At 34.2% G+C, this 27,648-nt stretch overlaps 1 protein-coding gene across 1 annotated transcript in view; it reads right to left on the bottom strand.

Moving 5' to 3' along the window:
* Window positions 1-1,284: 1,284 nt before the first annotated feature.
* The window catches only part of Ppp1r3a (protein phosphatase 1 regulatory subunit 3A), a 38,258-nt gene continuing 11,894 nt past the window's right edge, over window positions 1,285-27,648 (bottom strand). The window contains exons 2-4 of the mRNA XM_047562614.1: window positions 8,424-8,482; window positions 8,200-8,324; window positions 1,285-6,297 (exon numbers count right to left, since the gene is read on the bottom strand). Of these exons, the coding sequence (XP_047418570.1) occupies window positions 3,937-6,297; window positions 8,200-8,324; window positions 8,424-8,482 (2,545 nt within the window). The 3' untranslated portion in view covers window positions 1,285-3,936. The remainder of the gene's footprint in view (window positions 6,298-8,199; window positions 8,325-8,423; window positions 8,483-27,648) is intronic.

Below are 27,648 nucleotides of genomic sequence, written 5' to 3'. Positions count from 1 at the left end.
TAGTGTACTTTGCTTGACTAAGAGAGGACTTGAGGCAAGGGACAGTGGGAAATAAGGTGAGGTGGTTTGGGTTGAGTGATAAGAAGAAAGATTCACCAATTTCAAACAAGGCCAGTAATTTAATTAGGCATTGTAATCTATTGCAAAATCAGATTTTGAAGTTATCTCCCAAATAATGATATATCTGTAATCCACTATTGACTTGCTCCCTGTCACTTCATGTCCTTGAATATAAAGAATGGGATATAACAGGAAAAGACTTGGGGAATTTTTTATTAAATTTTCACACAAAGTACTGTTTCATCTTCGAAAAATGAAAGTAATATGCGTGCATTTAACAAATAGGGAAATGATAAAAAGTAAAAATCCTGTACTTTTTAAAGAATTGTTTGTTTAATAAGGTTTTAGCACACTACAAATAAAGATATTTCTTGCAAAACATGCACAAAGCAAGTTTGAAAACCTAGTGAAAATTTAATTTGTAGTTTAAAGTGGTTTGGATAAAATGATGGAAACATTAGATTAATGACCAAATCTATTTTTAAGAATGAAAAGAAAATTATGGTGCCAAGATTTTTTATTGCAATTTTTCCTGAAAACATTAAAAAAGAAATCAAATGAACCTAAATAAATAAAAGGAACAGTTTTAGCTGTTCTCTTCAGGTAAGTGCACCTCCACAGCTGTGGAGGTGTCTGGAAAACATGGGCTGTCAGAGTTTTTTGTACCTTGTTGCAGAATCAAAGTCTATATCCTATTCCTCAGTTTGATAGGAACTGGTTAAGATGGGATTCAACAAACAAAAGATTCTTATTGCATGCTTCAGTTTACATATTCACTCAGGGAAAATTTGAAGGCAAAGTCAAATATTATAACAAATCAGTAGAAGGTACTGCTTACATCTTTCTAGTTTCGCTATTTTTTATAATTTTGTCTGTTTTGATTTATTAATATGTAAAAGGGAACCTAATAGAGAAGGCAACAGGACTGGGGATACAACATGACATTCATGAGTGGGAAAATATTATGAACAAAACACTATGAATGCTATTTGGGGGAAAAGAAAATATTTACTTCCCCAAATTTGGTCTAGATATTCATGAGTTTTCCATGTAAACCAGAAAACTGGTTTCAGATGACAAACATATCCTATTTCTCTTGCAAAACAGTGATAAATATATAGATACACATACATCAGCTCATCAGGTAGGCAGGGTTAGATGAACCCAATGCTCTTTAATATTTCTGGATGAATGCCATCTTGTTGATTCATTATCTCTTAGTTGAAAAATACATTGTGGTATTGATGGCTTATACAAATGTGTTTTTTTTAAAAAATAAGTGGTTTCTTGCTTGACATATCAATTAATTTTTAGAATTTTGTTTCTAAAAGTTAGAAGACCATCAGGATGAAAGGCAACAGTTAATTCCATCATTTATCTTATTCAATGCGTAAAGGAGACCTACAAGTCACCTCTGAGCTGACACTTCTGCCACACCCTCATTTGGCTCTTAATCATTACTTGGTGAGACATGGTGCCAGCAGCTATGCTTAAAAGATAATGATCCTTCCTGTGATGATTCACAGCCAAATCTTTATTAGCCAGGGTCTACCAGTTGTTCCTGAGATCCACCTTTCTTGTTCAACATAGAGCAATGACTCTAACAGCTTTGCAAAATTTTACCTCTCCTTCTAGCAATCATAGGATCACAAGTTCTTATGACTATATTTCAAGTTCTTCATAAGTAATGTTGGGAAAGGCAGTTCAGCCATCAATTATTTCTTCATTGCATGCAAAGAATTACATAACTACTTTTAATCCTTTGAAACTTCTTACTGTTTGATTACAAACATATGAGAAGATTGGTAAATCATGTTACGAAAAGTCAAATAAAATAGATAAAAGAGGTTATGTTATTCTTTTAAGGGAATAATTCCAACTCAGACACCTGTGTTCATAAAGTAATGTAGTGTTCTTTGCATTAAAGAGATGGCATATTGACTAAAACTCTTTAAAAAGTAGAATTCAAAAGCAAGCCATTAAGAACTAAAGAAATGCTAAACTTAACTCCATTATAATTTGGACCTGCCAACAAAATTATCAGGACAGCAGTTTGGGAGATAATTTCCAGGTACATTTACAGTATTCCACTTGTAGTAAATGAAAATGTGCTTTATCAAACAATCAAATATTTGCCCTACGTTCTACTTCAGGATGTTTATATTTGCTCGACTTGAAGTCAAGCACTTATTTTCAATGGAACTTGAGGGTTGCATGCAATTAGAGGATTGGGAAATAGTTGTGCACCTAATGAAAATTAAGGAAATAATTTACTACCAGCTAAAAGTCAATTTTAAGTGTTTCATTCTTGTCTTCTCAAAATTTCTTGTTATATGTGTGAGCTGATATATGCAAATTTTGCTCACTGAATTTACCTTTACAGGTGAATAGACTCTTTTCCTGTGAAGATCCACATTACGTGTTCTATCAAACATGAAAAAGGAATCATCCCCATAGGCTTCTTTCATGTGACTTGCTTTCTCATTCCTGCAGCCAAGTTAAAAGGATCATAGTACATAATTAAAACTAGAACTAGCTATGGAGAGTACCGAGTGAAAACCGCCACAGAACAGAACACAGGGTTTTGTAGATTATAGATTATTTCAACAAATAGTTGTTGAAATAGATTGTATTTGAATCCTTGCATTGTCCCTAACTAAACTGACTAGTTTTCTCCTATTCCTTCTTTTGCCATAAGTAACTACAGCAAAGTCACTGCTCCACTTAATATTCATTTCTTCTTCAGTAGATTTCCACAATTACCTATTTACCTACTTAAAATTTTGAATTATCATCTTAAAACCTCAAACTCACATAATGAATATCACCAGAGGCTATTTGATCTCTAAATGCACCTTGGGGGATAATTCATTCCCTCACTAGGAAAAAAGATAAAATATTTTTTAAAAATTGTTTGAGGGTAAAAGTAGTACCACATAGAATACATAGTTCATTTGGATATCTTTTTTATTATTATCATTTAATGCTTTATGTTTTATAGGTACAAAGTCATTCTGAAACAATGCTTGTGGAACTTTTAATTTAAGTTTTCCACTCTGAATAATAGTTGACATTGAAATTGTTCAGCTATGTTACAGTCTCTCTTTATAAGAGAAAAAACATTGCTTAAAGACAGACCATCAACAAAATTTTGTAGAACTGAGAAATAATTTTCCAATTGTTTCAGTCTTTTTCAAATTTGGCTTATGAATGCCCTGACTTTGTGGGCATAAAAGAGGTACAAGGTGTGTACATAAAGTCTAATTCAAGTGACTATAATGTGTGTGTTTTTTCAATTTAAGTTTACATATTTCAATATCCATGAGTTTTTTCTTACAATTATGAAATGAAAGTTGAAATATTTGATCTATCAATATGTACCGATAAATGATATAGTGGTAAATGCAAATTTCATGGTCAATTCTAAAAAACCAAAAGAAAAAAAAAACTTCTTTCATTGTTCATGTTTTATCTATTTTTAAAAGCCGCAGGGGGAAAAGTGCTCTCAGGGAAAAAAAAAAAAAATGAAGCTTTACTGCAAAAGAAATGAATGCAAGAAATAGCACTTTAAGTAGTGAAGAGACATGAAGCATTGCGACTTCATAGCCTGCTAAGGAGCAACAGCTGTACCTAATTTCAACTTGACGTGCTTCAGATCTCATATTCATATAGGTATTTAATGATCCAAACATAATGGTCCTATATAGAATAATTACTGATATGAAGGAGCAAACTTCATACGCATTCCTTTTTAAATGATCCTTCAAGAGAAAAACTGCACTGGCTCTTTGAACAATGAATAGTCTCTTTCACCAATCCAAATGTTTGGGGCTAAATAGCTTATCTTTTAAGAGAGAATAATAATAAGTGCCAAGGTTACTTCTTTTTGACAGACTCTTTTTGTCTTCCCTCTTCCCAGTATAGCCAGTACAATGATAAAAGGTAGAATGCCAAGCCTATCATTAAGTCATACTGATAGATGGTTACAAGAAATATGAGAAACAAAAGGAAATAAGATATTTTAGAACTGGTGTATTTTGAGAGTAGAGATTCATTGCTTTGAGCTTGACTTTCCTGGACAGAAGCAGAGCTATCAGATTCTTTGTCACCAGAAGAGCATCGCGACTGTCCTGAGTTTATTAATCCTTCATTTTCATGCCTTTCCTCTTCTGTGTTCTCCAGAGGCTCACTGATTAAAATCATCGGCCCCAGGGATTTTCCCACTCTGCATTCTCCTGGTTGAAAACTCTGGCCTATACATCTTTCTTTTCTACCATCTGATATCATTATTTCCGAACCTTTGGCAACTTCTTTGGGTTTAAGCACAGGGTGACTCTGGGTTTCGCTGGTTGAATTACAATTATATTCTGATTTGGTAGGAATAGAATGGGGAGTCATGGTCGCATTTGTACTCTCTACAGCAACTGCCTGTTCACAAGACGGCACTGACACTTTAGTCTGGTAGCTGGAAACAAGAGAGCCATTCTGAGAAGCTCTGCTGGTGTCTGAGTAAAAAGCAGAATGAACCACAGCATCTAAGTTTGTTTTCTCTGATAATCCTTGGACCTGCCCCAGATCTCTATTTTCTAGGATTTTTTTTTTGTCTGTTGGCAACACTCCGAATTGTAAATCCAGTTTTGACATTGCTTTTTGATTGCCTATAAGGACCTGTGAAGATTCTTCTACCGATGTGATATTTCCAGTGCCACATTTCTCCCTGTCGTGTGCCTTCCCAGGATTGTACATAGACATGGTTTCCTCCTTCTCCATTTCATCTACATGCACGTTACAAATATCTAAACGTGACTCCTTTTCAAAGTCGTTGTCATCAATTACACCTGCTGTATCTCGTTGACAAAGGGTATAATGTGAATCATCGTTTCTCCCTTCATGTGGATCAAACGTTGTTTCTTTTACCTCCATGGGCCTGTCACTTCGTGCTGTCTCTTGAGGTAGCTTAGCAATTATTGCTTTCTCTCTAGCAGACATGCTTTCTGGAGTACTTTCTGATGTTGTCTTAATTATATAAGCTGTTCCTGCTTCTGCTTTCTCAGTAATACCATGATCAGCTACAGAAGACAGTTCGTAACTCTCTGTTTCTTGGCAGGTAAACAATTCTTCCCTAGGAGTAGCTTTCAAACTCCTCATGTTATCTCTTTTTCGGCACATGTCTTCACAATCTGCTTGTTCTTTGATCTGCTCAGCTATATTTATCTTACTCCCTCTTGCTTTTTCCTGACTTTCCAGAACATTCCAATATTGTGTAGACTGTTTATTCTTATTCTGATCTCTAGGATTAATCCAACCTGATTTTTCTTCTTCAACTTGGAAAAGATAATCATCCCTCAAAATATTTCCATTTCTTGGTGAGCAAGCTTGACTGGTTACCCCTTCTAAAGGATTGTCTTCATCTCTTGCTGGACTTGTGAACACAGCTTCTTCCCAATTCTGATTTGTCCTTGATGTGCGGAAAGTGTCTGCTGTGATTGTCTGGGCCAGAATTGTAGTATCTTTGCCTGGCACAGGAATTAGGTCTCTGTTCTTAGCTTCCATCCCTTCCACACTTATTTCAGGGTGGTCCATCTTTCTTTCTTGGTCATGTAAGAGTGATTGAAATGTTTTGCTTTGTTTTTCTTGAACACCTAAGTGTATTCTTTGTTTCTTTTCATCCGTACTGTTGCCATAACCCTCCTTGGAAGATCCATTTTCTTCCAGATATGTGGATGCCTCTGAATGGAAATCTCTTCTTAAACATTCCCAATCTGTTCTTTCAATTTTCTTAGCTCCTCCTTCATGATTTTTATTAAGGTTTTCTGCCATTAGTGGATCTGAGGAGGGACAGAATATTTGTGCTCTGCCACCCACGTGGGCTGGATTAGCATTATCATCCAGAACTTCTTTGCTGCCAGTTTGTAATTGCATTAATTCATTACTACTGGTTTCTCCCAGGGATGACTTGATTTCTCCCAAATCTGAAGCAATTTGCTCTGAAGATGGATGACTGTCCTCATTTCCTGAGGAATATTTTTTATTGTGGTAAAAATCTCCCTTGAAAGAACTTTCCGCTGATGAACTTGGAGACAAAGGCCTTTTGAACAAGTCAGTGCATATTTCACCGTGAATTTGTTTCTTCTCTAACCCCTCAACTTTATTTGGGAAATCCATTGGATCTGTTGAAAATATATTCTTTTCATCTCTTGAGGTGGCACTTCCAGTTCTTATTAAGCGTTGATTTATCTTATGGGATAAAAACAACAAAAATAATGACCATCTAATTAGATAGGTTTTATTATTTTGGTTAGTAATTATCTGATAGATTTCCTCAATGCACTTCATTTGCAAAATTTATACAAACTCTGTAAGCCGGATGTTTTGGGGAGATCCTTGTAGGCTATGACTTGGGAATGAGATTAGTAAGAAAAGGGGACCAAATTAATCACTCTCCTTCCCAGCCTCCAAATATCACATTGTATTATTCAACTATTCTTGCTTGTCATTGCACTTTCTCCTCACTTAGGATATACACATTGATAGCTCCATGCTAATCAATTAGAGAGCAGCTTCCTGGGTGCCCCTTGCTGCATTTACACTTGCTGTAGGTGCCCCCATTACAGTTTCTCTTATTAATATGTTTTCTGCAAAGCCTCTGCAAACTATTAATAGCAAAACGTCACTCAAAGAAAAGTGAGGGAGTTAATGTCTCTGCAAATTCTGTTTTAATGACCCTCTGCCAACTGGTACTCAAATGTATTTGAGCTCTTCAGTGATGCCAACTGTCAGGATTTAACAGTGAGATGCCTGTGTTTTTTTTTTTTCTCCTCATAACTGACATTTGCATGATCTCAATAATTATATGCAAATCTTACGTTTTCCCCTTCTTCTCACATAAGGCTCATGTTACTTGTCAACTGCACAGCTGTCTTGTAAGCCAATGCCTGTGGGTTCCACAGATTTGGTTGTATTTCCATCTATTATAGAGCTTCATTGTTTTATGCATTAACATCAGCATGGAGCAAATTAGCATCTAAATTACAGCACCCTGTTCATTTATTGGACTTACAATCTCAGTAACTTCTAAACAAACTTTTATATTTGAGCCTGCTCAATGTAATGAGGTGTATTGTTGAAGTATGTGATTTTTCAGGGTCCTTTCATTATATTCTGTAGTTTGAAAAAAAAAATGGTGATGTTAACTTTCAGCTAGTGAGAATTCTCAGAATGGGTGACAACTTTGTAGTTTCTTAAAGTTGGAGCAAAGTAAATTGCATACTTTAGTGATGCAGTTGCCATATCACTATAGAAAAGGTGGAATATGTGGGGAAAGAGATGAGCTCTATTTCTTTTCTGTTTCAGTACTGACACTTGAAGAGGCAAATGTCATTTTAATCTTAGATGATTATGAATCCATGTATCCCAATGATATGAGCTCCAACCAAATACAATAAGGGATAAATTGCATTATGTGACTCATTTACTTCTATTTCTTCCTTTATGATAAAAGTGCTATCTAAACCATACCCCCAAAATATCCCAAATAGATTGAATGCTCACCAAGTGTGAAATTTATAACAAATTTAATACAAAATTGTACAGCACTGAATTTGTTTCCTGTTTAAAAATTATGGCACAGGCTATTTTCTTCTCACTTGGTAATTTAATACTTTACAATGATACAGAACTTTGAGATTCTCACAAGGATGGAACTAAGTAAAATGTGAAATGAAATGCTGTTAAATGCAAGGATTATAGACTTGTAGAGTTGGACAGGACATTAACAATCATCTAGACCAGCCCTCTCATTTTACAGACGAGTTTGTGCTAAGTGTACACATGTCACAAAGATTAGAAATGCACATCAGGATAGTGCTACCTCTCCTACAATTCCTGTAAACTATTATTCAGAGCCTCTGGTAAAGAGATAAGAAATGAATGTCATTAATTTACCATTGCAGAGACCAGAAGCAACACACTGAAATCAAAGTGCCTTGTTGATCAAGCTAGAGATGCAAGGACAGAATAGACAGTGCTTTCACGTTTGCAAATTATATTAGTTGAAGCTATTGAAAAGCAGGCATTGCAGCATCTTTGAAGCATAAATGGATTCATCTTCTCTAATACCGTGGCAACCAGAACACTTACCATCAACTCTAATTCTTTTTCATTATGTTCATCATGTTCCCTGTTTATGTCTTTTACATTCCGATTACTGGCTTCCAAGTCTTCCTTGTCCTCATGAGAACAAACGATTCTTGGGATATAAGTATCTGTAAAGTTGATACAATGGCACCTTTGTAAGATTGTTTTAATTGTAGACTTTTACAAAGGCGAAAAATTCTATTTAAAAATTAAATAAGAAATGTTACCTGTAATCTTTGAATTATCAGAGTTATTCTCTTCTGATGTTACTGATGATTCTTCTTTACTGTTAAAGTTAAAACAAAATGTTATACATTTGTTCTGGGACTACATCTTCTAAATATTTTTATACAGGGGAAATTCAAATTAAGAGAAAGCCAAATAAACATTACCAAACATATTCACATTTTCTTGTATTACTTTGTATATTTTTAAGTAAAGTTGATTTTTAAGAATAATGCAATAACAATATTGACTGTGGAAAAATGTTTAATAATTCCCATAATGCCATATTTCTAATCAAGATTACATTGCTCACATTAAAATTTATATGACCAAAGTGAAAATGCATATAAATGTAAATTATTTTATCATTCACAAATTTAATAAGGACAAGTGAGAACATTTCTCTCTGGGTTTAAGTGATGAAGTCTTATGCACTGATAGTCCAGTTGTGGTCATGAAATTGCTTTCTAACATTTCAACTATTGGTTTTGTGTTTTATATTATCTAAAATTTTTTCAATGGAACTAATATAACATTTACTCTTACTGCAGAAAAGCAGGGGGAAAAGTTAACTAAAAACTGAAAGGCAGCTAAATTTATACTCTATTAAAAGATTTTATATGTGTATTGCCACTGGCCATTTTATAACCAAGACTTGCAGATTGCTCAAATTCAAGCATATATTTTCTTTCCTTAAAATGATTCAGGTTACATTCCCTTGCCTAGTGTATACTCTATACTGATTCAAAAGATTACTACTTTTTTTCAGAGGTTAATTTCTTTGTAGCTGTCTTTGTGGGATCATTAGGATTTAGCTTTTCTGTAACACTCAGTAGGAAAAATATTGTTAGTGGAAATGCCCACTGATACAGTAAAGTCCCAAGTCAAATATTAGAAATATTTGGCCAAGTGTCCACGTTTTCTGGTCTTAGCTGAATTTTCTTCTGGTGACTTTTCCTAATGACTTTTCTGCAACAAAAGAAATCTAGAAAGTTAGCAATGGCTGATAAATTTGCCTAATAGATTCTAGTTTTCATTGCATGGATAATTTTAATCCAAATCCCAGGAAGGCTAATTTTTTTTTTTAACAAAACATAAGAAAATTGCAAATTCTTCTATTGCTAAGAAGGTAATTCAAGTTTATAGATATGTGTAATGTTTAATTTTAACTTAACTAAAAACAATATCTTTAGTGGCAATGTAAATGAAAATAACATTTCTATAAAAATAATTTCATTAGAAAAATATAGTTTTCATAATTGACACTGAATTGATTTATAAATTTATATTGCTTAATGAGGCATATATCTATGAAAAGATTTATTTTTATGGAATCCATCTACAAACTGACCTATATTTCCTTCTCCAAGTATGTAATGTATATGTGTTTAAAAAATATAGAGACCATGAAATGACAGTTATTCCTGCCTCCTCTTTATTCCCACAACAATACTGAAAATATCATTTGTAGAGGAAAACTAGTATCTATTCAATGATTTTGTTTTCATCTAACCAAAATACTATCACTCATTTTTCTAATTCAGTTCTTTAAGATAATTTTTTTGAGTGATTGAGTCAAAAGTGAAGGAACCTGCCTTTTAAACTCATTTTGGGGACAAATGATTAGGGATCCAACTGTACTTTATTATGGTAGCATCATTGAAAAACATGCCAATACAGATATATAAGGGAAAATTTTGCATTCAGGGATAAATACAAGAAAAGTAAAAATAAATGAAATTTATATATTATATGAACTACATAAGGCAAAAACTAACAGAAAGTGTGCAAAATTCTTAAAGGGAAAATAAGATTAAGAAATATTAAAGTAGATCTAGAAAAATTAAGTAACATACCATGTTCATAGATAGGAATGACATATTAAATTGATTTAAGAATTCAATTCCAATGACAATTTAGAAACTGTTTAACATAATTTGGAAATGTGATTCTAAAGAAAAAAAGGGCTAATGATAGCTGGAATATTTCTAAAAGATAGAAAAATAGGAAGAGGAACTTCCCTTAACTGATTTCAAGAAAATCAGTTATGAAAATTACACTATGATATTTAGCTACTGAGACAGAGTTATACTGGTTAAGAGGAAGACAGACTGACCAATAAAACAAGACTGAGAGCTCAGTAACATAACAACACATATGTAAAACTTTGGTATACAGCAAATGTAGCATGTCAGACAATAGGAAAATAAAGGATTTTTCAGTAAAGGGAGATATGGGAAGTGGCTTCCCTTATGGCAAAAGATTAAATTGGCACAATGCACATTGAAAATTCTGTTCCACATGGATTAAGACCATAAGCCAAAAATCTTAAAATTTCTTAGAAGGAAATATATGTGAATATCTTTTAGACCTCAGAGTAGGAAATACTTTCTTTTTTTTTTTTTTTAATTTATTTTTTTTTATTATAAAATTGTAAACAAATGGATTACATGTTGTTTCTCTGTCTGTACATGGCGTAAAGACATACCATTTGTGTAATCATAAATCTACATAGGGTAATGTTGTTTGATTCATTCTGCCATTTTTTCCCTTCCCCCCCTCCCCTCCCACCCTTCCCCTCCATCTATACAGTCCTTCCTTCCTCCATTCCTGCCCCCCTCCCTAAACCCAACTCCAACCCCAACACTAACCCTTCCCACCCCCCATTATGTGTCATCATCCACTTATTAGCGATATCATTCTTCCTTTGGTTTTTTGAGATTGGCTTATCTCACTTAGCATGATATTCTCCAGTTTCATCCATTTGCCTGCAAATGCCATAATTTTATCGTTCTTTATGGCTGAGTAATATTCCATTGTATATATATACCACATTTTCTTTATCCATTCATCAATTGAAGGACATCTAGGTTGGTTCCACAATCTGGCTATTGTGAACTGAGCAGCTATGAACATTGATGTGGCTGTATCTCTGTAATATGCTGATTTTAAGTCCTTTGGGTATAGGCCAAGGAGTGGGATAGCTGGGTCAAATGGTGTTTCCATTCCAAGTTTTCTAAGGAATCTCCACACTGCTTTCCAGAGTGGCTGCACTAATTTGCAGCCCCACCAGCAATGTAAGAGTGTACCTTTCTCCCCACATCCTCGCCAACACCTGTTGTTGGTTGTATTCTTGATAATTGCCATTCTAATTGGGGTGAGATGGAATCTTAGGGTGGTTTTGATTTGCATTTCTCTTATTACTAGAGATGTTGAACATTTTTCCATGGAAATATTTTCTTACATAAGAAAAAAGAAAAAAGTAAACCATAAAAATTAGTATAGCTCTATTAAAATTTAAATTTTTGTTCATTAAAAGACTTGATTAAGTAAAAATATAAATTCCAAACTAGGGGAAGGTGTTTGTATTACACAAAGTCAATACAAAAAAGAATCAAGAGTATACACAGAGCGAACTTCAAATCAATAAGAAAGCACGAACAATGTTTTTGGTATTGAGGGGACATACACCTCACAAAACAGAAAGTACATGGTCAGTAAACACCTAAAGAGATGATCAGCATTACTAGAGAACAAAGAAACAAAAATCAAGATAAAAAGGCAGTAGCCTTTTACACTCATTAAATTGGCATAAATTTAAAAGATACCAAAAGCGCAAGATAATTTGGAGACAGACTTTCTTACACACAGCTGGTGGGAGAATAAATAGTGAAATACAATTTGGAAAACATTTTAACAGGTGCCTTTCTCTAAAATTGAACATTTATATAATCCATAACCACTGCATCCAATCCTAGACAAGATGTGAGTCAAAATATTTTCCAAACTGGCTTTCTAGTCTAAATTAGATCATGCCCATAAATAAAATTCTACTCTGAAATTCAAAGTGTCAGTCATGTGACCTAGCATATCAGAGTTTAATTCAACACCTTTAGTAAATCTGATGAAGATGATGAACTTGATGATTGATGATGATAGGAACCCAGAACTATGATTGTGATAAAAGTGAAATGTATTTTTTAAATATTTCCCATCTCCCCTTTATGTTCCTTGTGTCCTTTTTGAACAAGTGATTTCCTTACTTTTCTCTATTCCCAGTGGTTAACACAGTGCCTGGCATATACCAGTGGCACCATAAGTGCTGTTGAATAAATAGGTGTACCATATCATTTCTATCCCTCCCCTTTCCTTTCTATCTCTCACCAACATTGTCATGATATTGTTCTTCTCTTCTCTCTCCATTAAATTTTAATTTCAGAAAAGGACCTAGTATTTGAAAGCACATTTGTTTTTATATGTCTTCCAAGTCTTCAAATATCACCCTTTCCAAAGTTTAGGATATGATTTTAATTCTGGATTCAAATCATTACACACAATTTTTAAATTATTTATAAATTTAGAAATTAAAAAGTATAAAAGATAGGTTACTTTGGGAGCAAAATATTTATGGTTTAGTGTACCATAAGTCATGTGACATACTCATTATATTATTTTATCATATGAGGGTCATTCAGTTTCCTAAAAGATATTTTAAATCCTGCTGTGCAGTAATGATTGTTAACAAGCCCTGGAAAATCAAAGATGAATATTCTCTAGCCTCTTACCTCAGGGAAGCTAAAATGTAATGATGAAAATAGATCCATCAACAGACCATTATAATTACTATAATAAGTGATAACTATCATAACAAAAAAAGGAGATATGATAACAGTTTTCTTAGAGATATGAGAGGACAGAAATGAAGACATTGTCAGAAGAATCAAGAAAACCTTCACAAAGAAGTAGCTTTCTGAGTTAGCTTTTAGGGATCAGTGAGAGGCTCCCAATTAAAGAAGAATGATAAGGTCATTTTAGGCAGAGGAAAGAATGAGTGGTTAAAGATGAGAGTAAGAAAGCACAAGACAAGAAAAGATCATCCAGAAGCAAGATGTTCAGAGGATTTCAACTATGGAGGAAGAATCCCTGGGGACTCATCCAGAGTTAGTTTGAGCCAGATGGTAAAGGGTTTAGCCAGATAGGCAAAATGGGACTGAATTCTTTAGGTAGTTTTTAATCGGTTGAGTGAAGATGAGGAAGTTAAATGAGAGAGAGAGAAAGAGAGAGAGAGACAGAGAGAGAGATAAGGCACCTATCCCTGCAGATACTATAAAGGAGAACCTAGAAGCGATGGGTCACAGTGAAGCAGGAAGACTAGTTAGTCCCGAGGCTCCTGCAACATTGAAGGCAGAAATGATGTGGATTAAGGATGAGGGTAATGAGGAAGAGGAAGGAGAATCAAATTTGGGTTATAACTTTTAATGCAGCATCAGTATGACTTGTTGATCAATTTCCTACACGTAATTTTGTAAAATGCTTCTCCCTGCCTAACCTTGGTTCCTTTCATGAAAATTAGAAATCTGCAGTGTTGTTTCTGCCAAGACCTAAGACAGGGAAAGTTAAGTCTGGTGGTTAACTGGGGACACCTGCATTACAAGTCAGCAAGGTGTTGAGTTAGTCAGCCTTCTGCCTTAGTCAGGCTGCCTTCTGATGTCACGGGGGCTAGGGGATCTACATCTTAGGCACCCACGTAGACACTGCGTTCAGGCTTTTTCCCTCATCTCTGGAGCACAGCCCTCACAGTGGACCAGCAAGTCATGCCTAGGTTTTCAGTTTTACTGGAGTCCTTCGCGGGGGGAAATAAAATGCTTCCTCATCTATAATCTGTTCGCCCAAGTCTATAAAATTCTAAATAGTCCTTGAAATTTTCCTTTTACTAAATCTGGGCATTCTACATAAATAGATTTCCAAGAAAAGAAATCAAGATCACATAGGAACTTCAAGCCTCTCTGTTGTTCAGGAGCCCTGCTACCCTGTCACTACCTTCTCCCACAAACACTATTGCTCTTAAATGTTACAACAGTTCCCAGAATTGCTTTCATTTCAGAACCACAAACCCAATTTCTGTAAATTCTAAAATAATATACCTGTTCACGAAGCGAGGAGCTGGAATAGAATATGATGATGCTGAAAATCTCCTAAAATGATGTGAGGCCAGATTTGCAAGCTCCTGACAAAAGCAACAATGTAGCTCTGAGCACCAAGTCCACTGAATTTAGCTATGCTATGTACTTTCCCTCCCTAATGAAAGGTATTTTGGAAGTTCTTTCCTTTATTTGAATGGAGCTTCTGGCCCCAAACCCAGTTCCCGTACTGCCTCCCACTTGTATGTGGGTCTGCAGCATACTTGCCACTATCTAGGATGAGAGAGAAAAGATGAGCAGAGGTTTCTACTTTGAGAATTTAAAAGGATGGAACCACGATAATTTGAACAATGAATCAAAATGCAGCCTGTGAAAAATAAAAAAATAAAAATAAATTAAAAAAAAGAAATGAAGCCATTAAGATCCTGTTGAAAAAAATAAACAAACATCACGAATAATTAAAAAAAAAAAAAGAAAGAAAGAAAGAAATGGAGAGTTTAGGAAGAAAAGTACAAGTAAAGGAAAGAGCATTGTTGCAGAAAAACGTGTTCATCTTGAAGGTCTTTGACCACATTGGAAATGAACACCAGTGCTTGTTGAAAGAACATTGCCCAATTTTGTCATTTTTCCTTTATGACTCACAGTATCAGGCTTACTCCATCTTTACAATTGGAGGTAAATTTATTCCTATTTTTTTTAAAGTGAAATATAATAATGAAATTTTATGTAATGACCTCCAATAGATATTAAATAAATATGTGCTTTTATAGGAAGAAGTGAACTATTTCCAGCCAATAGTTAGGCTTTTGAAGTATAATAATAATTTTAAATTTATAGTAATTCATTTTTATTTGTTCATTCAAATATCATTAAACAAATATTTTATTGAATACCTACAAATTTCCCTATGTTGCATAAAATCACAACAAATAAGATGGAGTCCCTTCCCACAAGGGGTTACCCAATAATGGGGACAGTAAACAATTAAAGCAATAACACAAGAGTGTAAGTATGTGCTCAGTGAGCAGCAGAGAGGGGTAAAAATAGCTTCCAGTAGTATTTGACCTCTAAGTTGAAACCTAAGCAAGAAGTAGCATTAGCTAGAGAAAACAAGAGAAGCAATTTCAAGTTTAAGGCATCAGATGCATATTTCTTATCAGGAAAAAAGTATTCCAAACACGTCAATTCAAGATACAATGTGGAAAAAAAAAAAATGAAAGGTGAAAAACCAGGTGAAAAAAGGAAAGGTGATCCATTGGTAGTGATCTCACTCAAGCGGCCTAAACTTAAATCCAAACAGTGCCTCCCAAAATAAGATTCATAAGCCTCCTACTTGAAAATGATCTGGTCCTTGTTACAAATGCTTTGGTAGCCTGAAACCTGATCTACTGAATTAGTGTCTTTGGAGAGAGAACCTGCATCTTGAACTGGAATCACCCGGTCTGATGAGGTGCACTCCTCTTTGAAAACCTTGGTCCAAGTACATGTGTAGAAAGGGCTGCAGGCAGACCTTCTGAGACCACACGAAGGAGCTGCAGGAAGTGCCTCCCTATGTCTCTCAGGCTTCTAGCAAGACACCACGCTCAATTATGATAAAGATGGACCATGAATATAGCTCTATGCATGAAAGAAATTAATTGTATACATAACTTGCATGTACCGAGAAAAGAGGCACATTGAAGAATAGACCAATCTTAGGTACCCCACAGATTAAAATGATAAAACATTGAGGGGAGAGGTACTGAAACATGTTTTCAACCTACCTAACAAATGAATAAGCAAACAATAACTTGTGTTTCTGAATCAGCAGTTAATCTTTCATAAATGTGTCAGAGACTCTTTACCTCTGAGTCGCATGTATTTTGCAAAAAGTTTAGCCAAATTTTTCTCATTCACATAGGATCTCATATTTGTAAAGGACCTCATACTTCAAAGTCCTATCCCATCACTTTACAGAAAAAGAAGTTAATGCTTGATTAAGCAATGTGGCAACAGTTATACAAGTTATCTAGTGGCAAAGCTACAGATGCAAGGGTCTTAGTCCTCAGGTCAGTGTTCATTTCATAGAGGGTCAGTGCATTGAAGAAGAGCAGAAAGACCTGCATACAAATGTATCTTTCCTGATAGTTAATAATTTCTAAATCAATTACTGACATGTGATCTCAAACCACATATTTTTACGGCTTATACCTCATTTTTCTTCAAAGTATTGCTTACTTTCTTACACAGAATAGTTATTAAGTATAGTTTTCCAATATGTAGAAATGTTTAGTGAGTTTACTATTATTATCACTATTATAATTCACCAACTGCAGTAACTACCACACTAATCATTAGTTTTATCTTAAAATAGAAACCAATACCTATCCTTCCCCCTTTTACTTTGAATTTTCTGTATTTTTAATGTTTACCATGTTTTCTCATATCTTTAATTCACAAAGTACTTTTAAGAGTAAAATTTGCAACCCATGGTAGCATACTTGCTTAGATTTTTTAAGTTTGCACTCTGAAAATAAATGAGTTGATCTCCAGGAAAAATAACTTTTATTTAAAAGGATCTTCTCCAAATACAGTGAGCACTGGAATGCTAATTCACACCTCTTTTATAATTCAATTGATTTATTCAGTGTCAGGATTTGAGCATCATGTTAACATTACTGCAGATTCTGGGTATGTTGTATGTCCGCATTTGGAGTTATTTTAACACTGTCAAAATGTAGCAGTCTTTAGTATAATTAATAATATGGTTTTTCCTAAAGTCTTGCAAAACCATTGTGCTAAAACCCCACATGTGTCTTAAAGTATAAACGAAACCTCTTAGAGACCTGTTCTACAAAACCTAAGTCTGATGTGATAGAATTACCCAACCAGTTAGAGCTAAGGGCAGGATTAGGTTGTGAACAGCAAAATATAACTCTGCTCCAAAGTGAATCCAACAGTTGGCATAAAAAGGGATCATTTCCCAGGTGAGCAACAGATGGTGCATTCGTGTCTCCTTAACCCTGCCTGAAAATGTTCAGAACTGTTTAAAGAGGACCAAACTTGGAATTCTTGGGCATTACCTCTCACTCGGTGATAAACAGCTAAACAGTAAATGTTAAACTATTCAAGAAATTCAGACCTGTGCTTATTGTTCAAAGTTTATGGTCTCATTTGATTTCCTTTGTCCTCTTCTCCCCGAAGAAAGAAAGGAAAATAAATGATCTTTTAAGTCAGAATTATGAACCTCATTTAGGGTTTTTTTAAGAGGCATTGAAGAACAGTATATCAGCATTTGACCCTAAGTGATACAAATACACTGAACAGCTTTCCTAGGGTAAAATAATTGTTTATTGTGTACTGTTTCTTTTCATACTGTTATGCTGAGTTTTCCCCAAAAGCAGACTTTTTAGCATTCTGACATTTCCTAACTGCTTATGTATTGGAGGAAGAAGGAAAGTAGAGACATAATTAATGAGAGGTAAAGTTCATAATGCATTTGCCAGCTACTACAGCTACCACAGGCTTTTCCTTTGGTGCCATACCAGTAGCCTTCTCTTGATCAGGAATGAAACAGAACAGAAGAGAAATGTCTGATCAAAAGAGAGATAATTGAGATAACTGTCTAATTGTGAACAGAAGTGTCTAAGGGAAAAAAATTTTAAAGGCATTTTGCAGAAGGAATTTAGGATGAAAAGATGCATTAAGTTCAGTTTCTTGATGATAATGCCAGAAAGGAAAACAAAATGAATGTAATTCTGCATTATTAACAGCAATTGAAAGAAGCAGGAAATAATCTCTAGGGGAAAACATGAGAATTTTTAAATGGATTTATTATTCCTTTTGTATGCTGATTCTGTGGACTAATATCTGACATTGTAAGGGGCATTGGTTTTTGTGGGCTTCACATTCCTTATCTTTACAGTGAAAGCTCGGGATTAGATTAGGGATCACAAATACAACTCTGCTCATGCTGACCTCCCTCTCCAGCACCCATGGCAAACACCGATAACAGATAAAGGGGCTTCCTTGCTAAGTCCTGAATGAGCCATGACTCTTTTTTAACACGGTTAGGTAGCCACTACCCATCACCCTGTATTGTTCAAAATGGAATCAATTTTTCTCAGTTTTTAAATAACACACTTCTCTGCTTGAGAGTTCTGTATTTCTATAACTAATAGGAATATTCTATGAATATAATTTAGAAATGTTAATTTAAAAATACCTTAATGTTAAGACATAATTGCTGGCAGAATCAATGGAAATAACTGCTAATTTAAAACTGCAACATAGCCAAGATAAATTCTCAGTTAAATCTTATAGTCAGTGTCATCAGTTCAAATTTAATACCACAAATCTGACCTGTACAACTTGTAACCTAGTCTTATTATTTGTGCTATATATTATAGAATGATGTTTTCCCACATCATTTGAAAGTAAAACCTTTCAATATCAGAGAATCATCAATCTCTGCAATCAATTAAGATAAACAAATGTATTGGATAACACCTTTAGGTTAATTTATTAGTTTTAAAATGTAATCATAAACCATGAGAGACCACAAATTCTTTGTACAGATCATACTGAACTGCTCAAGCACTCAAGGAACTAAGAACATACCACTACTAAAGTGCTACATGGTTTTGAGTTATTTTCCTATTTTGCATAATGCTGAATTACTTTATTTCTAAAACTCAACTGTTTCAATTTCTAAATTAGAACACTGTTTATTGCCTTGGTGCTTACACTAGAAGATGATGGTACTTTGTTTTCTTTTATTCATATATATGTTATGTTATAACACATATGTGTGTTATAGATGGACACAATATCTTTATTTTTTTATGTGGTGCTAAGGATTGAACCCAGTGCCTCACACATTCGAGGCAAGTGCTCTACTACTGAGCCACAGCCACAGCTTATACTTTGTTTCCTTGATGGAAGAAATTTCAATAGCAGAGAAAGAAACTGAAGGACATAACCTTGCTGGAAAAAATCTTTGGTAATTCTCTCTTCCACAGTCTCTTCATTTTCTACCAAGAATTACAGGTTTAAATCCTCATTGTCATATCAGAGTGGAGGGTACTATTTTTTGAAACTCACCCCAAAGAATCAGGGAGAAAAATACTTCCGGTACTTTATTCTGTCATTGAGTGGAGCACCATGTACAATTCATCTGTGAGATGTGTGCTTTCTAATGAGGCCCTAGATTGTAAGGAGCCAATGCATGATTACATGGAATCATGGAAGTCCAAGTATGGTCTCCCCCCCAAAATAAATTGCAGATTGCTTTGAACTCAGATGCAATTATAAGCAGAATTCATGAATTTTAAGTGGAAAAAGACTTATAGAAAAACCTGGTATTAGGGACTCCTCAGTCACACCTGCCAATTATATGCTATGGACAGAAATGTAAATGTTTTTTAAGTGATCAACACTGGAACAACTGTAGAATGTACATCAGAAAGATATGAGAAAAAAATTCTTAAACTTACTAGCCTAATGTCCATATTTCATCTCAGTTCTTAAAGGAAGTAATTGTCACCTGTTGAATGACAAGAAACTAGTGATTACACAGCTGATGGTCTTACTACCTGGGAAGTAAGACTTTCCAAATCTTCACAATTCTCCCACATAGCCATTGCTAACAGCTTTACACTGACACCATTTTTCAAAAATTCTCAGAATACTGTCATGTGTTATTTTCCCCTGAACTTAATAAATTTCAAGCATTATTTTCTTCATGATGATATTAATTTGCTTGTGGTTGTATAAAAAGTCATTTGCAGGTCAAAACTACTGAGTCAGTTAACTGCAGTTAACGAAAATCTGTATAAATATGATTTCTCTTTGGAATCTATAGTAGCCATCATCTGAGCTATTTGGTTTGTTAAATATGAACCCTGACACCCAAGCTCTACAGCCTTTGTATTATTTTTAAAATGTTTTTAAGGAATGATTATTTAATATAGTAACTGATAACACCAGTGTATGGTTGTAAAGAATCAGACATGGAGTGAACATAGAGGGATGTGGGACCTCCAGACTTGGACATGAAATTATTCAGAAGTGACACCTCCCAGAAGAGGGATCTCTAGCTAAACCAAGGGTGGAAGATGCAAGGACAGAGATCACACTGCGGTCACTCACCTGAGCATCTCTGCTTTCTGTTCTCTCTCAAAATGAGACTATCATGCTGTTATTTCTTTTGGGGAACAAAGTACCAACTTCTCCAACTTTCCTCCCAGCCTCTGTCTCAATCCTGGCTCTCGACAAGTATTTCAAACATGTATCAATGTGCCTCCCTTTATCTGAAGAGTAAATTAGGTGAAACTGTATATTATTTAATAAAAATACTAGAAGAACAATTGTTTAGTGCAGATTTTATGGTAGATAATACATTTTGGGTTTGTATTAAAAAATCACATTTCTTCAATATAATAATTAGGACTTTTTAACAAAAGTTAAAATATACCAAATCAAATTAGAAATGTTAAGTTATTCAGTGCTTTGTTGTGGTTATTTTTTATTTAAACGTTAAATTTAAAAGTTATGAAATCATTCCTTAGATCAGGGGACATTTCTGGGTTGCTCTGCAATCAAATAAATGTATAGTATTTCCTGTAATACTTTTAATTTTTTATACAATTAGTTACTGCTTTTTAGTTTTAATAAGTGTTTAGTATCCTCTGTGATATGAAGTCTGTTGGTATTCATTTCCATTTTCAATTAATTCCATTTCAAAAACATTTTCAAACTAGCTCTACTTATGCTAATCATATTATAAATTAATATATCGAGGAAAACAGAAATAGGGTAAATTAGGCTAGATGGTTTGCATTAGAATCCAAATAAGAGACCCATTATCACACTAGATTTGTTTTTAACAGCATTTGAAAAGTTTTTTTAGGCAGTCTTAGTAAGTCTTAAAGCATTATTTCTAAATTTAATGCTTTTGTGAACTTACGTCACACATTAACATTATCCTAATGCACCTTTTTGTCAATTCTTCACAATAGTATTACAAAAGGAAGGGAGAAGAGGACACATTTAAAAAGCAAATGAAAAAGAACTCAATGGAAGCCTATTAGGCTACCTGTTGATGAGCATGTAAGAGAGTCATTAATATGCGGATCATTGACATGATAGGCCATAATGACTCCTCCAGGGACGTATCAGTCTATTGTGTCAGAGACTAGTTAGGGATTCATTAATGTGAAGACTTGTGACTTCTTAATATGCAAATTATTAATGCAAAGCACTGAGGCATACCTCACAAATGTCCACATTTTGCGTTACACGTTTTCTTTGCCAACCCCTCACCCACACCTTTTGTGAACTACTGTCTTTCTTCCATCCTCTGTCACAGATGCTTCACAAAAGATTCTATACTCACGTGGATTCTACCACTGTGCCCTCAAAGACCTTTTCCCCTTCAGCACGTTTCCTTGATTTAAGGCAGGTTTGTACACATGAACCATTTGAAGCATTTTGACTAAATCAGTCAAAATTTAGTCCAAAATATGATTTTATATATTTCTTCAGTGTCAAATTGACTGGTGGCTCATGACAGAACAAAATGAAGAAAGCACTTTTAAAAAAAAAATTTGAATTCTGAAACATGAGTAACATAACCAGCAACTAAATAACTTGGACTAATGTAGGCAATGGAATAGGAAAAAGAATGATAGATCCGAAAGAGGTTTAGGAGAGGATATAAAGAAAAAAGAGCAATTAAGCCAGGAAAAAAGAAAATATCTATACTCATGTGATGCATTAGATGAGAAAATGGATTTAAATCACTTCATGCCCAGAACACAGCAAGCAGTCTATAAGTATCAGCTCTTTATTATTGTGTTGGCATTTTGTATTTATGCAAAAGTAATGAAATTAATGCTCATAGTTGCTATTGAAACAATTTGAAAAATATTATCACTGAAAGATATTCAGTCTAAGAAAATATACTCTATGAAGGGGATCGAACTTTTATTCCTTCAACAAAATTACCTACAGAATCCATGGAAAGGTATTAAAGTGTCTTTTGAAGCTTATCCACATACCATATTATGAAAAATAAGTTACAGTATAACTTTCCATCTGAGACTTTATATACTGCCTATATTCACATTCTTGCCACTTTATTACTTGTGCCTAATCTAAAATACAATAATTTTTATTGCTATTTCTCTACTAAATTTCAGAAGAAACAGACCCTTAGTTCTTAACTTGTAAACTCCATATGCCCTAAACCCTTGCAATGAGTTTACAGAAGTTCATATTTATTTAATATTAATTCCTCATACAAAATCATTAATATAACTTTTAAATTAACTTACCTTGAACAGATACTACCTAGCTTTATTTGTTTAAAATTCTTTAGTAGGAGGCAATGTTATTTTTAACATAAATAACATTTGATATAATTGTCACAAGCAACTAATTATACTTCATATTCTGGTTAATGTTAACTTCATTACTAAAGGCCAAAAGATACCCAACAGTATTGGTCCTATCCAGGTTCAGAGATGATGTAAATGAATATGTAGATTGAAGGAAAGAAGTCAAACCAATTTAGGAAGGTTGCAGTACAGTAACTATCTTGTTTTCTTCAGATTCTACCACTAGATATGATGGAAGAGGTCAGGAGTTCATAAATGCCTACATGGCTCACCAAGAGGGTATTTGGGTCCCTGATTAAATAGAACAAAGTTCATACCAGAAAATCCTAAGACAACGAAGTGGGGAGGGCTAAGACAGACTGTGGTTGGAAATAAGTACAAGAAAAATATGCTGTTTAAGGAAAGACAAGCTGGGAACCACATACAAATGGGAAGAATAAGGATCAGATTACTGAGGAAGTTGGGCCATATACTGAGACTGCTAAAAGTGTCGTGTACAAGAGCCAAGTTCTGCTGAGATGCAGTTATGTTAACAAAGATGAAAATCTTAGCCACACTTTCAGTAAGGCAGTCGGACTTTATAATCAACACTGTGCAGAACAGTGCTATGAAGTGCGTTTAAAAGACTCCATACACCTACTGCACAGGATGCTAATTCAGAATAAGTGTTGGAAACAATTCAACATGAATTCATTCAACAAATATTTAAAATGTATTAGATATTAGACTAGAAGTTAAACCACTAACTCAGATTAAAGTTGAATGAATTGTGCCTTTATGAAGTTTATAACTTAATAAAAGATAAATACAAACCAGTATTTTAAAATCACAATTGTATATATCATAACTAGGTATGTTTCCTTCCAGAGGAAAATAATAAGAGCACTAACACAAATTCAGGGAAGGGAGGTGAGCATGGAAGATTTTCAGGAGGAGAGAATATTTCATGTGAGACATGAAACTTCAGTATGATTACTCAGATGAAGACACAGAAGCAGGAGAATATTCCAGGCAGATGGAGTATCATTAAGCATGTGGTGGGAGAGATTCTGTCCACCCCCTTCTTCACAGTTTTAAAAGTTAAGCAAATACTAACATAGTTTCTAACACCTCAAGGGCATATCCCTAGGATAATACTAGTCTGCCTGAGAAAAATCGAGATTGCCAAAAGAATTTACTCTTTGTTCTAGCCAAAAGTCTGAGGATAAACCTCTGGTCACTACTTCTTAGAGCCTTTACTAAAAAGGGTTCACAAATTTGAATCCTTTCTTTTACTCTCTGAGATGTATGTATATCCCCTCTGTTTCAAGAGTGCATTTCTCAAGGACCCAAAAGTCATTCCTTTACAATGTAATCATTTCCACAGATAGGTTCTCTTCCAGTCCCTGTGGAAGTACAGAATCCTAACTGACAATTGCCAACTAACAGACACAGCTAACCTAATCCGCATTTATACAGACCAACCCTTCTAAACTCCTGTTTGCCTCCCTCTCTGCTCTTTCATTTTCTGTTAAAAATGTCTAATCATCTCTGAACAAATTTGAGTTAAGTTCAGTTCACACTGAGCTTTCTTCCCTATCGCAATAGTCCATTAGTGATTAAATCTGTCCTTACCACTTTATGTCTCCAAAAAGAAAAATAAATACTCTTTAGAAGTTTATTTTAAATGGACATTAACCTTACCTTGCTGTATAATGTTGTTTTCCTCAAAGAAATGTGTTTTTTCTCCAATTCATCACAGGGGTGAAAAACCTTAATAAATATTTTATAAAACATATCTATGGTATCTCAATATCTCACTTCCATTAATGTTGCTATTCATGCCTCTGATCTTTCTTGCCACATTTTCAAATGTATGATTTCATTCAGATTTACTACATTTCCTTGACGTAAGTAGCATTATTCTTTTGATGGATATTGCAACTAATTAGTGGATTATCAGTATTTTAAAATTGTACCTCAAAGCACCGTTTATGTTGTTTACTCCATCCATTCCCAGCCCAGTACTCTTCAGAATCATCCAGAGAGTCTTTAAAACATATCTGGGCCAGGAATTTGCCCCAGATCAAGTAAATTAGAGTCTTTGTGGTGGGGTCTGAAGTTGGATGGTTTATTTTTCCCTTTTCTCTAAACAGATGAATTTTAAAAGCATTGGTTTGTATTACTATTCCACACTGACTTTCAGTACATGAAGGTATGGTTATGATGAAATTAAGTTACTTACTAAAAATATTCTGGGGGTGGGATTAGGAAAGAGATGGGCGTACATAATCAAAAGCACCAACATTCATGTAAATTATACATGGGTTGTATTTCTGCTACTGTTGGGGCTGTAAAACAATTTTCATTCACCATGTGACTTATATATTCAAAGTGAATTTAAACTTGCTTTTTAAACAAACACTATAAAGAAATCTAGATTTTTGGGGGGGCAATAGCACAATAATATTTATCATTTCCATGTTAACAATTACTACTTATTATAAAATTGGCCATGTTTATGAAGATTGGACTTGCGCTAACAAAATGTTTTCCAGTTATTACACTAAGTGGCAAATGGCCCAAACAATTACAGTAAATGTAAACACTCTGAAGTGTATTGCCATGTACACAATAGGTTAGATCTCATAAAAGAAACAGTCTTGGGGTGAAAATAAGATGATAGTTGCTAAAAAAGGCAGAACAAGAAATATAATGGTTTAAATTCAAGTTCACAGATACACTGAGAGTTTGATATGCTTGGATTTTATCATGTGCAAGATAATATTTCACATAAAAATACCATAACCACATATACCCTGGTCTTTTCATGACAAGGCACATAAGTGAAACCACTTGCAGGATTACATTTGCTGTCTTTCAGAATCATTTCAATGGTTAGCTTGATTTTTATGTACATAGTGCTAATTTTATGGAAAATATTTTCTTCTCACAAGTACCAATTTATGTAAACTTATCCAATCTGTCCACTACTCATAGTCTAAATTCAATAAAATGAGGACATTTCAAAAACAAAACAATAATAACTACAATGATATAGGGCTTTTTAAAGATAAGCGTGGAATTTCTTCTGTGAGTAGATTAACTTAACAATTCCATCTTCACTCAACTAGTAAACAGATTCTTCATTGAAAAAGATGGACCTACCTGCAGGTTTTGAGGATCATGACTCCCAGAAGGTCACAGGAAAGAAGAAAAGGAGCTCAGAAGAGTCTAGTGTCAAAGACAAACCACCCACAATTGTATGTGTTCATTTGTGCCTTTCCTGTACTATCTTTACCTTCAGAGATCTTTGTGGAGTTCACAGGAAACCCAGAGAAAATTTGAAGGGAAAGGGCCATCACTTAAACATGATTTCACCAAACATGGACACCTTCCCCATTATAAAATACAATCCCCAACTCTACAAACTGATCCCAGTGTGTGATCCATTGATAAGTAAACAGAACAGATTGTTATCTAACATTTATGCATTGTATAATTCCCATATAGCAGCCAGCAGCAGACTTTAAAAATAAAAGCTATATCCCATCACTGGTAAACTTAAAATTCATCAGTGACACTCTATTTACATTCAGAGTAATAGTTAAAAGACTTATGGTAAGTCACAATGCGTTCTACCATTGGTTCCATACAGTCTCCCTGACTTCATCTCCTACTCTGCTCACCTTCATTCACTCTGCTTCAGTTATACTGGCCCCCTGACTACTTTTTAAACACTCTTGTTCACTTTCTTATCAGAGAATTTGCACCAACTGGTCATTTAAGTATGGAACTCTCTTCTTCCATATATCTTCATGGCGACTCTTTCCAAGTGTCTGATCAACCTTCACTTTTTCAATGACAGTTAAGGAAGAAGACATTCCAATTCTACTTATTCTTCTCTGCATTTTATTTCCTCAATTGCAATTATCTTCTTCTAACATAACTTCTTATCTGATCTATTATCTATTATTAGTTTTCCTTTCATTAGAATATAAGCTACATGAGGACAGAGGATGTCATTTATTTTTTCATGGATACATCTACAAAGCTTAGGATCATATCTGGAACATAATATGTGTTTGATACATATTTGTTGAATGAATTAATTTTTTCACTATCACTTTGCAAGCTGAAAAGCATAGAGTTCTGCTGATATTTTGATAGTTCTTTTCTTTCATGTTAATCATGATCCATCACTTCTCAACCTTGAGGTCACTGTTATTAAAGAAGAAACCATATTTGAGTAATTTCCATGTATCCGTCCAAGAGGATAAAGACTGAACTTCTTGGACTAATTTTTTTTATATTAAGGTCAAATATTAACTTTAGATTTAAAAAATATTTGGATAAAAATCCTATAATATGTATAATCAGAAAAATAAGATTATACTCCATTTATGCATGATTTATCAAAATGCATAAATTCACTCTACTGTCATGTATAACTAATTAGAAAAAATAAAAAATTTTAAAAAGAAAAGAAAAAGAGAAAAAATCAAAACCTAAAAAAAGTTAATTATAACAGGAAATAGCCTATTGTGGCAAGATGAAATATCTAAAACTCAGGTAGGTATGGTGGTACATACCTGTAATCTCAGCAACTCCAGAGGCTGAGGAAGGAGGATCACAAATTCTGCAAGTTCAAAGCTAGTCTTGGCAATTTAGGGAGACACTTAATAATTTACCAAGACCCAATCAACAGCTAATTCTTCTTAGAAAATCTTTACTCTAATCTCACAAATAATATTTTCAGTGGAAACCTATTCAGATTTATATATTAAAAGTTTATGGGAAAACTATGAAATGGCCATGATTTAATTTTTAGCTAATTTCATTGAAACATTTATTCTGAAAAGGTAAAAAAAATATTTACCAAGGACATGCATCCCCTACCTCAATAATACATTTATACTTTGGATAGAGACTTCAGGTTTTATACACAA

This window comes from Sciurus carolinensis, chromosome 8 (assembly GCF_902686445.1).
Source record: "Sciurus carolinensis chromosome 8, mSciCar1.2, whole genome shotgun sequence".
NCBI classification, from domain to species: domain Eukaryota; kingdom Metazoa; phylum Chordata; class Mammalia; order Rodentia; family Sciuridae; genus Sciurus; species Sciurus carolinensis.
This window is presented reverse-complemented; position numbering and strand designations above follow the sequence as displayed.